This window comes from Talpa europaea, assembly GCF_964194135.1.
Source record: "Talpa europaea genome assembly, chromosome: 9".
NCBI lineage: Eukaryota > Metazoa > Chordata > Mammalia > Eulipotyphla > Talpidae > Talpa > Talpa europaea.
The window spans coordinates 94,957,859-94,973,000 of NC_140076.1; the positions used below are offsets into that span (position 1 = coordinate 94,957,859).

At 35.4% G+C, this 15,142-nt stretch overlaps 1 protein-coding gene across 6 annotated transcripts in view; it reads right to left on the minus strand.

Moving 5' to 3' along the window:
* The window catches only part of EVI5 (ecotropic viral integration site 5), a gene marked incomplete at both ends in the record, with an annotated part of 175,135 nt that overhangs the window by 115,094 nt on the left and 44,899 nt on the right, over positions 1 to 15,142 (minus strand). For all 6 annotated transcript variants that reach the window (XM_084243965.1, XM_084243964.1, XM_084243961.1 and 3 more), the window contains 8 exons: positions 2,753 to 2,813; positions 6,194 to 6,291; positions 6,394 to 6,483; positions 7,420 to 7,563; positions 9,149 to 9,274; positions 10,972 to 11,046; positions 11,777 to 12,001; positions 12,964 to 13,153. In XM_084243965.1, coding sequence (XP_084100091.1) covers positions 2,753 to 2,813; positions 6,194 to 6,291; positions 6,394 to 6,483; positions 7,420 to 7,563; positions 9,149 to 9,274; positions 10,972 to 11,046; positions 11,777 to 12,001; positions 12,964 to 13,153 — 1,009 coding nt within the window. The remainder of the gene's footprint in view (positions 1 to 2,752; positions 2,814 to 6,193; positions 6,292 to 6,393; positions 6,484 to 7,419; positions 7,564 to 9,148; positions 9,275 to 10,971; positions 11,047 to 11,776; positions 12,002 to 12,963; positions 13,154 to 15,142) is intronic.

The following is a 15,142-nucleotide window of genomic DNA, read 5'->3' on the forward strand; positions in this document are numbered from 1 at the left end:
CAGCCTCTGCAGCACCGGTTCAATCCCCGGCTGCTCCCCGGCTGCTCCCCAGCCACTGGATGAGGGTCCCACATGGCGTGCAGACCTCTCCTGCCACCCGCTGCTCCCCTCAGCAGTGTACTTCGGTCCTTCTGTCTACTCTGCTCCATGCTCTGGCTCTGGTGAATTCTCTCACCCTCCCACGCTTCTGACTGTACCCAGTGCTTGTATAAATAAGTAAATAAATAAATCTTTAAAAAAAAAGATTTTTGGGTTACCCTAATATAAGCTAGAATTTTTATACTTCTTACCTCCTCCCCCTCAGGTGGAATGTAAATAGACTGGAAGATACTGATAAAGATATTTCTATTAATAAAAAATTTGACGCAGTAAAATGTAAAATTCTCCGCAAGGAAAAACTTATTCTAAAAATCTTCCCATGATACTTTCAGAAAAAGGAGTGGGAAATACCTCAAAGTTTTATCTTGATCAGGGAGCTGACAGATATAATCATTAGAATAAAGGTCACCAACCCAATGGTCTTAGACAATTAAGACAAAAACAATGGAACACTCAAACATATTTTACAACATCAAAAGCTCATTTTTTTTACTTCCATGTCAAATTGTTTAATCATACTACTATTTGCTTTGTAAGAAATGGAATAAGACTATGCCTCTGAAGGCTTTTGAGAACTAAGGCAAGAAAGGACTACATTAACAGAACCCATTCCCTTATAAAAAGGACCTTATGGAGAAGGGAAGAGAACGTAAGAAAGCAGCATTTCTCATTTTAGAGATAAGTTCAAATAATACGTAATTAATTAAATGTAAATGAAGTGTACCTCTGCATTATGACTGAGATGAATAATCAGGTCCAAGTGAAAAATCAGACAAAGCAAAAAATGTGCAGTCACACAAAGTGTCTTGGCTTTGTCCTTTGGGGGTTAGGAAGAGTGAATAAAGAGATGAAAATTAAAACAAGGAAAGAAAAAGCTGTATAGAAAATATATAGAGAAGGAACAGACTACCTTTGAGATCAGCATACTTTATTTATCCATTATGTTCCACTAACTTTTTTAACCTTTTTTCTTTCCAATTCTTTTCATAATATTATGCCAGCTGTTTTTGCCAAAGACACATGGAGTGGGCATTCGAAAATATTTGTGAGGTATATGAACTATAATCTTCCCTTTTTAAAAAGCCAAGTTTGAAAAAAAACTGCAAATATAGGTTAAAGAAGGCTAAAGATCTTTTTGAAAAGACCTCTTGATATTCCTACATTCATGTGACTTAATTTTAGAGGAAACGTCTTCAAAAGCAGTGATTATTTCCAGAACTGTGATTTTTTTTTTTTTTTTTTTTGCAATGACATAGCATAGTGAAATGAACAGGATGGCCTGCCCATCCTTACATTCTTGATTTGTAGTTCCGAACATTCATGGTATGCGATAACCCACACTTTCTCCCCACTCAGGATGGCGTATATTTTACTTTCAGTAGGTTGAAGTGGAGGGTATGACTTAATATTACCCTTACTCATGGTACCTAAAAGAAAAGCAAATGGTAGAGCAGAGTTGGGATGACAGAAATTTTAAAAAGGAAGGAAAAATATCCACAGAGTTTATTTTTCTTTTTTTCCTCTCTCTGAAAAATGCAGAAGTATCTGTTTCCAATTGGTAGGGAACAGGTGGTAGAAATGGGAACATCTAGAAATGGGAAGACAGGGCTGGTGAAAAAGAGGTCACACAGAAAAGTAGGAGAGTTTGTCTCCCAGGAGGCTTTAAAGCAGGACCCCAGCAAGAAAGAGTACTAGTTTAATAGAATCCACCCCATTACAAAGAGGACATGTGGGACTGAGTAATGCATGATATTTTATTGTAAGGCTGAATAACATGGCTAATAAATTACAAATAATATGGTCATTAATTTCTTGCCAGGTCCATGTAAAAAATCAGACACACCCAAACATATTCTTAAAAAAAAAAAAAAAAAAGAGAGAGCTAAACAATAAAAATGGCTTTTTGTTTCTTTTGAGGAGATAGAGATAAGAAATTGGATTGGCCTATTACTGAATTCCTCACCATCTCATTCTCCAATTGATCCACATCATAAAACATCAGCATGAAAGCCATATAAAGTTCATTTAACATCCAGTGCAAAGAGTGCAAAGGATTCTCAACTTAAGAATTTAATGCATAAAATGGACATAAATAAGAATTTTAAAGCACAGACAGAAATTTTTATGTCCTTCAAACTGCAAATCTACAGGTGTCTTTGGAGAGTAGTTCAGAATTTTAACCTTTGCTTAGAAATGGAAAAAATGAATTAGTCAAAAGTTTCTGCAGTTGTAAGGCAGTCATAATTTGTTTTAGTGAAAAGAATGGCTTTACATGGTCTACTTTAGACTATACAGTTATTAGTCTCAGCATGATATAGATTATTTTCTCTGCAATTTTCAAAAGACACTTGAATAATAGTATCTTCCCTATGGATCTATTTTCTCCTGATGACATGCCAACAAATCTAGAAACAGGGAAGAACTGCTCAGTTTTGCACTAGAATTAAAACCACTTTGGTCACATTATTCCATTTTTTGAAGTATCTATTTTAACCATAATCAAGAGGGATGGCAAAGAATTTTATCAATAAACACACACACATCTCATTTACTAGAGATAGGTAATAACTATATCAACATAACCAATCCCCTATATTGCCAGGTAACAGACTTTAATTATGTTCAGTACCCTTATAAGTTCTAAGACACGTACTTTAATTTCAACTTGTTCTTCCATTTCTTTAGTTTTTATTGTAGTGTATTCTTTTTCAAGCCTAGGAAGAAGAAAAAAAGATAAAGGTATATTTTCATTTCTAAATTAGTTAGTAAATTATAAAATTTTAACAATATATTAACATAAAATATAATTTCACAAGGTTTTCCTAGCTTGTAACTTGATGAGAAAAATCATATGAATAATTACATGGTTTCTTACAAAAAAATTACAAATAACAAAAATAAAAACTATACAAAAGTACACTTTCAAAAGTAATATATAAGGTACCAAACAGAGATCTGAGTTAACAAATTCTATTCAACCATAAAATTACAATTACAAATTAAAATATCTATGCAGAACTAGACCTTAACTAAAAATTTTAATATACCAAATTTGTCAAAGAAATTTTTAATGGGGCTGGAGGAGACAACTCTTCTAACAAAAGATTCCAATTAATAAATGTAGAAGTAATGAGGCAAATATTAAAATCACCATCAAAATTACACAATAACTGTCACAGGCAAAAAAAAAAAAATCAATGGATGCTAACATCAGTGGGTAAAAAATAGTCTTACAGTAGCTCTCCTAAAATATTTAATGATTACAATATTTATAATTTCATATAGCAGGCAGCATCTGAGCCTCCTGTTCAAGGTTAACATCACAATGATACATATTGACATCATGTACTCCCTGTTAAGATATACTGAGAAGAGCACCTCACTTTTGTGGGCTCCTCAATGTAACATCAAAAGAAATCATGAAACTCAAATTGAAGAACAGTCTAAAAAATATATGGTTTTCCTTGGAAGTGTCAAGGTCATCAAAGATAAGACTGAAGTACTGTCACCAATTATAAGAGTAGGATATGACAAATGCAATGTACCACTTTTACAATCCTATCAGTACAAGGTCATCTTTAAAAAAATGTATAGACCATACAAAAATTATTTCCACCAAATATTAATACCAAATTTAACTACTCCAAATATTAAATAACTGGTTTTAAAAATAAATTCTTTCTCAGAGGACAAATACACAGACACACACACATATGCATGTATACATATACATGTATATACATGTATATGTGTACATGTGTACACATATACATGTATAAATAATACATACAATCTCATTTAATTCAGTGACTTTTCTGTAGTATAAGACACAAAAAATTTACCATTTTACAATAGAGTTCAATGGTACTTAATAGTTATAAAGTTGTACAGCCATCAGCAACAAATGTGTCCATAGGTCTTTCCATCTTATAAAGCCAAAACTATACCTATGAAAGAGTATCAGCTCATTTTCCCCACTTCCCAGGCCCTGGCAACAACTACTTTATATTCTGTCTCTATGATTTTGACAACACCATCTCATACAAATTAAATTATAGAAATTTTGTTCTATTGTAACTGTTTTATTTCACTTAGCATAATGTCACCAAGGTTTATCTATATTATACCATCTGTCAGAACTTTCTTTTTAAGGCTGAACTGTAGTCTTCTCCACTGTATTTGGCTTATACATTTTGCTTATCCATTCACCATCAATGGACACTTCAGGTGCTCCCATGTTTTAGCCACTGTAAATAATGCTGATATGAACAGGGTTATGGAAAATGTCCTTTTGAGACCTTATTTTATCGGGGAGTACAGGGCAGGAATATTCCCAGAAGTGGAACTGGTAGACAATGTAGTAGTAATGCTATTTTCAATTTGTTTTTCCCCTGGACACAGAACTCTCTTCACCTACTTTGCTGACAAAGGGGAGGCTCATTTCAGGATGCTGTCATCTTGGGCTTCTGCTAGTTCCCTCTTGAATGTTTAGTAGAATTCACCAGTAAAGCAAAAGGTCCAGGGCTTTTCTAGTTGTGAAACTGCTGAATACTGATTCAAGGTCCTTACTAGAGATCCAAACAGATTTTTTAAAATTATCTCTGATTTAGTCTTCACAAGTTTTGTATTTCTAGTAATTTTCCCATTTCATCTAGATTGTCCCAATTTGTTGCCAAATAATTATTCACAGAACTGTCTTATACTGCTTTTTATTTGCGCTGAATTGTTAGAACTGTTGAATTGTTAAGACTGTCTTGTGTTCATTTCTGACTTCAGCAATTTGAGGTTTTTTTCTTAGATCATCTAACTAAAGATTTGTCAATTATGTAGATCTTCTAAAAGAACAACTTTTAGTTTGGTTAATTTTCACTAGTATCTTTCTATTTTCTATTTCGTGTATATTTGCTGTAATCTTTATTTCCTTTGTAGGGTCAGGACAGGCCCTAGCAGGTTTTCTAGGATCCCATGCAGGCCGGGTAAAGGAGGAGTCCTGGAGCCCTCAGTGGTTTTTTGCAGGTCTTTTATTGGGATTTAGCAGGTACACAGCAGGCAAGGGGGTTGGGGGGCTGGGAGACTGGCAGGCCTCCCAGCCCCCAGCAAGTCTTCACTCTATCTGGGCTCTCCGGCATTCTCTGTTTCTCTCTTGGCTTCTGCTTCTTTCTCGGCTTCCACTGGCGTCCCAGTGACGCCACCCTTAAAAAGCACAGTCTCAGCCCAGGTGAATACCATCTACCTATGCCTACACCCTACTCCAGGTGCCCGCCATCAGGCATGCATTGAAGACCGCAGATCCATCATCTATCCTAATGGCGAGAAGGCAGAAAAGCCTGACATTTTTCCTTACCCTACACCTTCATTCTGCTATCTCTAAAGCATCTTATACCACAGAAAATAATATCAGGAATGCAAACTATCACAAAGGGCTAAGATTTAAGTACTAGAAATTAGAAGAATAAGAGCTGTCATTCTTAATTAACGCATTTTAAATAATTCAAAAAATCTTTATGAGCCAAGACTGATTATCTTGAACTTTTCTACAAAGTGAGGAGGAAAATTGCACTTATCACTCGAATGCTTTGTGCCACTTTGTAGGGTAAGGTAAAAGGTATCAGGCTTTTCTGCCCTCCCACCATCAGGATAGATGACGGAACCTTGCGGTTCTAAATGCATGCCTAATGGCGGACACCTGGAATAGGGTGTGGGCATAGGTAGATGGGATTCACCTGGGCTGAGACTGGGCTTTTAAGGGCGGTGTCACGGGGACGCCAGGAGAAGCCGAGAGAGAAGCAAGAGAAGCAGAAGCAGAAGCAGAAGCAGAAGCAGAGAGAACGCCAGAGCACCCAGATAGAGTGAAGATTTGCTGAGGGCTGGGAGGACTGCCAGCCTCCCGGCCCCCCAGCACTCCTGCCTGCCATGTACCTGCTAAATCCCAATAAAATACCTGCAAAAAGCCACTGAGGACTCTGACTCCTCCTTTACCTGGTCTGCATGGGATCAGAAAACCTGTACCGTGTCCATTCCTGGACCCTACACACTTCTATTAAATTTCCTATACACTTCAACCATAACTAACAATCAAAATATAAATACTTACTTTTTCATTTTTTTTGAGTTATATTTGACTTGGTAAGCTGCCTGGATTAATTTGTCTGGGCCACCATCAAACTGATGTGGAATGACCTTCTGAAAATGCTAAGATACAACAAAAGAAAAATAAAAGAACTACTTAGTGCTGTTTATTATTAGCCACTTAGTAAAATCTAAAGACATTCAAGAAATCATGTACTGACTTACCTGTAACATCCCTTCCATGTCAAGTTGCATCAATTCTGCCTGATTCATTTGAAGAAGCGCTAATCCTACTCGAAACACTATTTCTAAACCCTGAGGAAACAAATTATATATATATATATAGAGAGAGAGAGAGAGAGCCAAATTTGTCTTACCCTTTCAACAACAACTAATCTTTCAAAAGGACACTAGGGTAAACATTTAGGCATCTAAATGTTGATTTCTGTAAAGAATGGAATAGCAATTATTTTAGGCTTTGCTGGCATACTGTTGCTGTCACAAATACTGAACTCTGTCACTGTACCCCAAGGCAGACAGCATAGCAACAAATGGGCATGGCTGCTTTCCAAGAAACCTTCATTTACAAAAACAAGTCAAAGGACAGATGTGCCAGGTGAACCAAATGGATCAGTAAATGAATCGTAGTTTGCTGACTTCACACTGACCTAATTTAGCTAGATATTACACATTTATCTTTCCAAGATGCAGCTGTTAACAATGAACATTTTCAGATGCCATCTACCACTGATCACCTACACTTCCTACTTTCTCACTGAAAATACAGATAACTATTGCATGTTAATGACAATTAAAAGGACTACCTGCAATTTCTTCATGAGATTAAAAAAAAATTATACTCATTACTTCTTAGTCTTTGGGTAACAGATGTATTGTCACAATATTAACTGTAATGCAAATATGATTTCACTAATTCTCACTAAATCAATCAGGAGATAACACAGTGCAGGTTCCAGATTTTGACCGCCTATATTCTAATCCCTGTTACCAGATCACTTACGTACTATGTGTCCATAGATAAGTTACTTAACCTTTCCCTAAGCATCTTTTTCTATCATCTATCAAATGGGTAAACTAACAGTACCTGAGAGGGTCAATTAAGGTTTAAATGAGATTATAGATGTAAGCAGTATGGTATGGGACAGATCTTTATTGTCCTCATTGCTTGACTATAACTAACCCAAAGCCTTTTTTGTGCAACATCTGCTCATAATCGTCCCATTAGCTTACCTCAGACATAAAGATATCAAATATCCTTGTTGCAATTGGTAGTGGAAAAGTTGTAAGAAAGATAGTCAAAAACCAGGATGATGCATACATTGAGGTATGAAAACTTTGAGATTGAAAATGTACAAAGAGCTCTGGAAGATGTTCCTAAAGAGAAGAAAAGAATTCGTTAAAACACGTAAATTTGAGTATTTGAAGCTAGATCACTATATATGCACTAGATTTACCTATACCAAACATAAAGACAGGATGAAACATCACAAGGGAAACTTAAGATGTAGAAACTGATACATTCAAGATACTGATAACTATCTGGGCAGGAAAGAAAGGGAAAAGGACGTGGAGTTAGAACTTTGAGTATTATAACATTTGACTTATTAATGAAAAGAAAAAATGAAACAAGTAAAGCCTTTTTTACATTTGCTTAATTTTTCTTGTGGGTACATGGGTATCTGGTATTTTCTGTACTTTTCAACAAACTACAATATTTCCAAAAAATGTACCACTGATCACCTATTTTGACCTTCCTCCCTCCTCATCCTAAATAAAGATGTTTCAGCAACTCTAGTTATCTAGTAATTAAAAACAAATTATATATTAACAAAAATAAAGCAAGAAAGTTTAAGGTTGATAAAAACAAGTTTACTATTTCATAAAATTAAGAATCATCTCAAGAGCTACACTGCCTTTTTCTTTAAACTAAAAACATTTTGCATGCCCCTACATTTCGCATTAATCTACATCCTTAAGTTCTGCTTATCTAACTGGAACTTAAGTAAATAACAATATACCATTATGTTACAGAAAAACAAAGTAAACATATATAATACAAAAATTAAATTTAGAAAGGTGAAATATTTCAAAGGAATTTCTTTTTTTTTTTTTTTAAAGATTTATTTATTTATTTATTTATACAAGCACTGGGTACAGTCAGAAGCACGGAAGGGTGAGAGAATTCACCAGAGCGGAGAGCAGAACAAGCAGAAGGACTGAAGTACACTGCTAAGGGGAGCAGCGGGTGCAGCAGGAGAGGTCTGCGCGCCATGTGGGACCCCGACCGGCAGCCAGGGATCGAATCAGCGCTCCACTGCTATGGGCAGCTTCGCAGCCCAGCGCTCAACTGCTGCGCCACCAGGGAAGCCCTCAAAGGAAATTTTTACTTGATTTTAATTCCTCTCCTCTTTGCCCTCAGGCAGTCACTAGAATCTGACTAAATAACATAAATTTAACATCTTCAACTAGCAACTTAAAGTGTAAAACATTTTTTTACAAGATTACAGCTTAGCAAAAAAGATATAAAAAAGGGAAGGCAGGAAAAGAATTGAAAAAGACAGAACACACAGTCTCAAAGGAAATGCAAGACATCAGTGTCATGGTGTGGGCTCTGTAAGACAGCACAGTCTCTGTAACAGCAATAGGATATAATAGGGTGTGATAAGAAAACTCATGCATTTAGGCATGGGGTTATGACACATTTGGCACAAATGCTTATCATTTGAATATAAAAATTACAGGCAAGTTCCAGACTGCCAACTATTACTTAGAGGTAGTGCTGAACTGGGAAATAGATCTAAATTGTGTGTTAACTGACCAATAAATTGATCATCTGAATGAAACAGTGACTTTTTTCAATTACTTCAATGCTTTTAACATTCAATTTACTTAGTTATTATTCAACCAAGATAACAAAAAATATAGACAATATGCCTTTTTATTAACAGTACATGTTTACCTGTATCATGCATTCAAACTGGTACATACAAAGGCCCAATTCTGCCATACTTGGTTTAAAAAGTTCACGAAGTCTATAATCTTGCATTAATTTAACAAATACACAGAAGGCTTCTTCTTCTGGCATCTACATTGGAGGGAGAAAGCAACATAGTATCCTGTGATATACAAATAAGCTGAATTATATTGAAAATAAGTACCCATTCATTTTAACTAAGATTCAGTTAAATGCCTTGTAAGTGGCCATGTGATGCAATGGTAACAACAATGAATTAGAAATCAAAATTCTCTAACCTACCATTCTATCACAGAGAATGAGAAGTTAAACCAATCTTACAACCTCTAAGGCCAACCACCTCACTTGCCTAATTCACTAATTTGACCAACAAATACTCAAGGTCAGACATTTATTTCTGAGTATATACCAGTGACAAAATAAACACAATGTCTACCCTCTGGGAGCTTCAATTTTCCAGTGGGGGGAGAAATACAATTCATGGAATAAATAAATTAATACACATGTCAGATGGTGATGAATACAATAGAAATAAAATAAAGTGGGGTAACAGAATGCTGGGAGACACATTGCTATTTATGTAAGTAGGTCAAGCAAAGTTTCTGGACAAGGTTGTTATCCAAAACAGAATACTCAAGAAAGCAAGGGAGCAGCAGTCCCAGAAGAGTAATAAAAGGCCATGAAATGGAGTCATGATTGGGGTGCACAAGTAGTCTGTCATGGGGACAATAGATTAAGGGTATAGGACATCATAGGGTGTGATAAGTAGAAGTGAGGTTATGGAAAAGAAATATCAGTAAAACAAATGACAAAGGGTGTCAGATGCTACTGTAAGGATTCAGACTTCTACCTTAAGTAAGATGGGAAGTCTCTGGAGCACAAGTGATAGGATATGATGTAAGTGTTAAATAACACGTAAAATAATTTTTCTAACAATCTGTAATTAGGACTTAAAGGTACCAATCCCATTGTATTAGTTAACTCATCAGAATATTATAGCAAATGAAATAATAAATTCTGTGAAGAACTACACATATAATTCGAATACTTAGGCCAATAACATGAAAGGACTACCAATGCTAACCAATCATAAATGTAGGAAAATCACAACTGTGCAAAACTGCTACACATCTCAATACTAATAAATCACACTTTGTTATCTATAACTTAATGTCACCCATAAATGGACAAACACCATGCAACAACTAGGAGCAACTTATAAAACAAAGTAAAAATCAGGCATTTTTACTATGAAAGTTTACCTGACATCAGGTTTTTATTTGTTTGGGGGTGGTGGTGTTTGTTTTTTAGTTTAATGATTTTTTTTTTTTTTTTTACATTTTAAAAAGGACAGGCTTATTAGTAAAAGGAGAAAGAAAAAGAGAGGCACCAGCATAGTCACAGGTGGGCAGGAGAGCTGCTGATATCAGGTTCTTGCTACAAGAAAAAGAAATGTGTATATTTCTGATAGTTACAGAGCTTTAAGACTCAGGTAGAACTGTTAAAAAATTGAAGCAAAGCATCTGGAGACACCATTATTGACTCGTCTGCTTTTATCTACCAAGATATGCTCTTACTGAACTTTTCTTTCATGTTATAGACTAGGCTTTACATACATTATCTCATGTAACCCTCATAATCAATCTGAATAGATAGTATTAGCTAATTAAGGATCAAAGAGAGAAGTTAAATAATCTAGACCAAGTACACAGAACCACTGCAAAATGAGATGCAAAAACCAGCCTATATGATTCATCTCAAGAACGTAACTTGATTTACAATACTTGTATTAACTTACATTAACTTACCTGCATTAGCAACAGTCCAACTATAAATGCACTTCCTTGACAGTAACCAACCTCACGATCCACTAAAGAATATGCCTAAAAAGTAAAAAATGTTGTTCAAAATACTTAAACACAATATATTACACCCTTCTTCTTCTCTAAAAGCCTAAAAATAGTGTTGAGATGTTATCCTATAAGCATATAAAATGCAAATGTTTTATTGCATAAAGTTTTTTGAAAATCTCCAAATTAGAAATTGACTACTCCTAAGGACAAAAAAATAAAAGAATTTATACCAAGAAAAGTATCACAGCCTTAAAAGCACTTATATGTATACCTGATATACATTACACAACCATTATATAGATGTACATAATATACTTACATACATTATAAAAATAATTAGGTTTAAGATAAAGCAAAACTGAAATGTTTTAATAAGAAGTCAATATTTCAAGAGGTAGCTGAAGGGGAAGGAACTATCGGCAGGAGGAAAGCAATACGAAGAAAATATTACAAAGACATATACTTTCAAGGATTTCCAATAACACTGGCCAAAACAAACAGAAAACTTTATTCCTCAATAGTGAAATTCATAGGTATAGAGATTTCAGGATATTTTCGGTCAACTAATGTGATGAATCTTTTAATAAATTCTCCAAACTAGGCAGTAATGCAACATCAAAATTAAAGAAGAAAGTATGCTAAAGCTGAATTCACAGCCAAAGAAACTGATTACCGGGGTGAATGCTTCATTGTGGATAATACATCATGTCAGTATCATGAGAATTTATTTCATTTCAAAAAATGAATAAATAGGACTTACCTTCATTACATTAAACAAAACCTCTTGTCCAAGGCTATCTTTTTCCTTAAAAAAGTTGTGTTCAGGATAAGTTCTAGCAATGTCCCTTCGGATTAATTTTTCACATGGTGAGGTCATTTTCAGGAGCTCTGAATACTGATCCTTAATTGGCATACTCTGTGCACTGCATAAAAGTTGCCAAACTATTGCTCTAAAGTGATGGGGTATTCCTTTACGAACAAGTTCCTAAAAATAAAAATTTTTAAATGAATTCTTTAAGTATGCTACCTTGAAGCCAAAGATTTCCTGGGGGTGCAGTAGGGTGGAAAACTTACTAAATTTATTAATTCACAAAGCTCAATTTGTACTACTAAGACTAGGAAACTTTTAACTAAGATTAAGATTTGGCCCTTGGGTGTATTCTGTTCTGGCCAGCAGGGCTACAATGCCTTGGACAAATTCTTGCCATTTCACTTGAGTTGTGGCCTCCAAAAGTATTAAGCACTTGATAATCTGCAGAGTTCTAAATGACAGTCCATTCAGGCCAAAATCTTTCACAAAGGGCTGTTTCAGGCAAAAATAAATAAATAAATAAATAAATAAAATAAAAATGCAGCAGCAAAACACTAATAACTGAAGAATGCAGAATGTCTCAACTTCGTTTCTGAATCTATAAAATGAGACAATTCAATTTCTAAAATAATTTTCAGCTACATATTTCTACAACTAGGAGATCTCTATAAGAACTTATATCTGGGCCTCCCTGGTGGCACAGCGGTTGAGCACTGGGTTGCGAAGCTGCCCGTAGCCTCTGCAGCACCGGTTCAATCCCAGGCTGCTCCCTGGCCACCGGAGGAGGGTCCCACGTGGTGCGCAGACCTCTCCTGCTGCCTGCTGCTCCCCTCAGCAGTGTACTTCGGTCCTTCTGCCTGCTCTGCTCCCCGCTCGGGCTCTGGTGAATTCTCTCACCCTCCTGCGCTTCTGACTGTACCCAGTGCTTGTATAAATAAATAAATAAACAAAATAAATAAATAAAATCAATCTTTAAAAAAAAAAGAATAAAAAAAGAACTTATATCTATAAATCAAAACTTCTGAGGGTACAAATAAATGAAAACATATAAACCATACCTCTTCATTCTATCTTCTATTAATTCACACCTTATGTCCTTTGAGATTAAGAGGAATAATTTCAACAAATACGGATACCTTAACTTGCTTTTCCTTCTTTTTTCGTACATCTTCCCATTCATTAACAATTCTTCCCCAAAGAATCCAAGAATCTTCTTCAAGGTGGCTGAGGTTGCTTGAGGCTGATGAACTGGACACAAGGGAGGAGCCACTGTTTCTTCTTGACCCATTTACAGATCTTAATGACTTACTATCTGTCTCCAACAATCTAAAACACAATTAAAAATTGTTCAAGAGTTAATCTTACAGTGATACTAAATGAAGTCATGAGGATATGTGTAATTTCACTACAGCAATTTAGTCATTATTTTAAAATAATATGCATAATTTCAATAATACTTGATTGGCATCTATAAAACAATTGCTGCATTTTCATCTAGGATAGTAATTTCAAAATTTGAAATAATGAACTGTTAACTATTTTAGTGCTATTAACCCCATCATAACTTTCCTTCACCTATACTACAAATTCAAAGCAGGAGAATTCTGGTGAGCAAAATGGTTCAGAGGGCTTCAGGAAAAAGAAATTATACTTGAAGATGTGTAACAAATTCTATGAAAGAACTAATATTACCAGGTTTACTATGTATCTATCACTAAAAGTAAGGCAGGGCCACCCAACTCAACTCATTCTCTCTTTTTTTTTTATTTCGCTTCATCATGCATAACTAATCTATCCAAATAAAAGATTTTGCCCATGCAGTGACTGAGTAAAAAATCGTACTATTACTAACGTTAAAATTGGAAGATTTCATTGATTTGTTTATATGCACATACATTTATATAGATACAATGCTGAATTCTCTTGAAAAATAAAAAGACAGGACAAAACGAAGTCCACATTCCTGCAGAGAAACAACAGGATATAGCTGAATATGAGCTTCTCCCTTTAAATGAAGGACTTTAATCAACTCAGTCTCCATAATCCCCTCTGTCTCACCAAAACTGAGGCCAACTAGCAGCTATTTTCATGACTGAGTTGCAATGTTTTTTTTTGTTGTTGTTTGTTTTATGGTACAGATTTTTTTTTTTTAATAACATTGGTTTACAACACTGTATATGAGTTAGAGGTATAGGATCACACCTCTTCAGATATATATTACCACACCACACCCACCACCCACAGTCCTCCATCATAGTACATTGGGCCCCCTCCCCACTTGGTGGCCTCAATTTTACAGTCAGGCTTGTGACCTCTTCACTCTTAAGGTCCTGCTGGACTCTGAATTTGAAATCCTGTTTTAGGCCCCTGACTTTTATCTATAAAAAGATGGGTTAAGATCACTTTAGAGATCCATCTCGTGATGCATCACAACATTAAATCTGCTTCTTTCACATATACATGGGTTATAAAAGAAAGACTTGGAAAAATGGCTCTGTCACTATAAAGCTATAAATTATATGTCATTCAAACAGGAATCCTACTTGAGTATTTAATGTGGCTACTATTCACTTCCAATAATTCCTTCAGAAAGTCATCTACTTGGGTTACAAGAAATGCTCAATACTCATTTATAAACTACAAAAACTAATACACACACATATAGGTCAAACCCTATTTAGCAGATGGACATACCCTTTGCAGTCATATTTCTTTCTTACTCATCTTTATATTCCTGAGTTCATTTAGTTCAGTAAAGTACATTAAATATTGATGGAATTAAAATAAAAACTCTGGTAAAATTCTTTAAAACCCAGATGTCATTTGTAACACAATAATGTAAAATGAACAATTCCACCCTTATTCATAGGGTAATTTAATACATTTTTATGGCAACAATAATTTAAATAAAATGTCCCAAATATAGCCAGAAACTGAAAAATTCAAACAGTCAAATAAAGGGACAATTATTTGCTATAAATATTCTTTTTTTTTAATATTTATTTATTTATACAAGTACTGGGTATAGTCAGAAGCGTGGGAGGGTGAGAGAATTCACCAGAGCCAGAGAGGGGAGCTGAGCAGGCAGAAGGACCGAAGTACACTGCTGAGGGGAGCAGCGGGCGGCAGGAGAGGTCTGCGTGCCATGTGGGACTCTCCTCCAGTGGCCGCGCAGCAGCCGGGGATCGAAGCGGCGCTGCAGAGGCTGCGGGCAGCTTTGCAACCCAGCGCTCAACTGCTGAGCCACGGGGAGGCCCAAATTTTAGAATTTTCTAAAGGAAAGCTTTAGAACCTTATTTTCAGTGCTATAGGCTT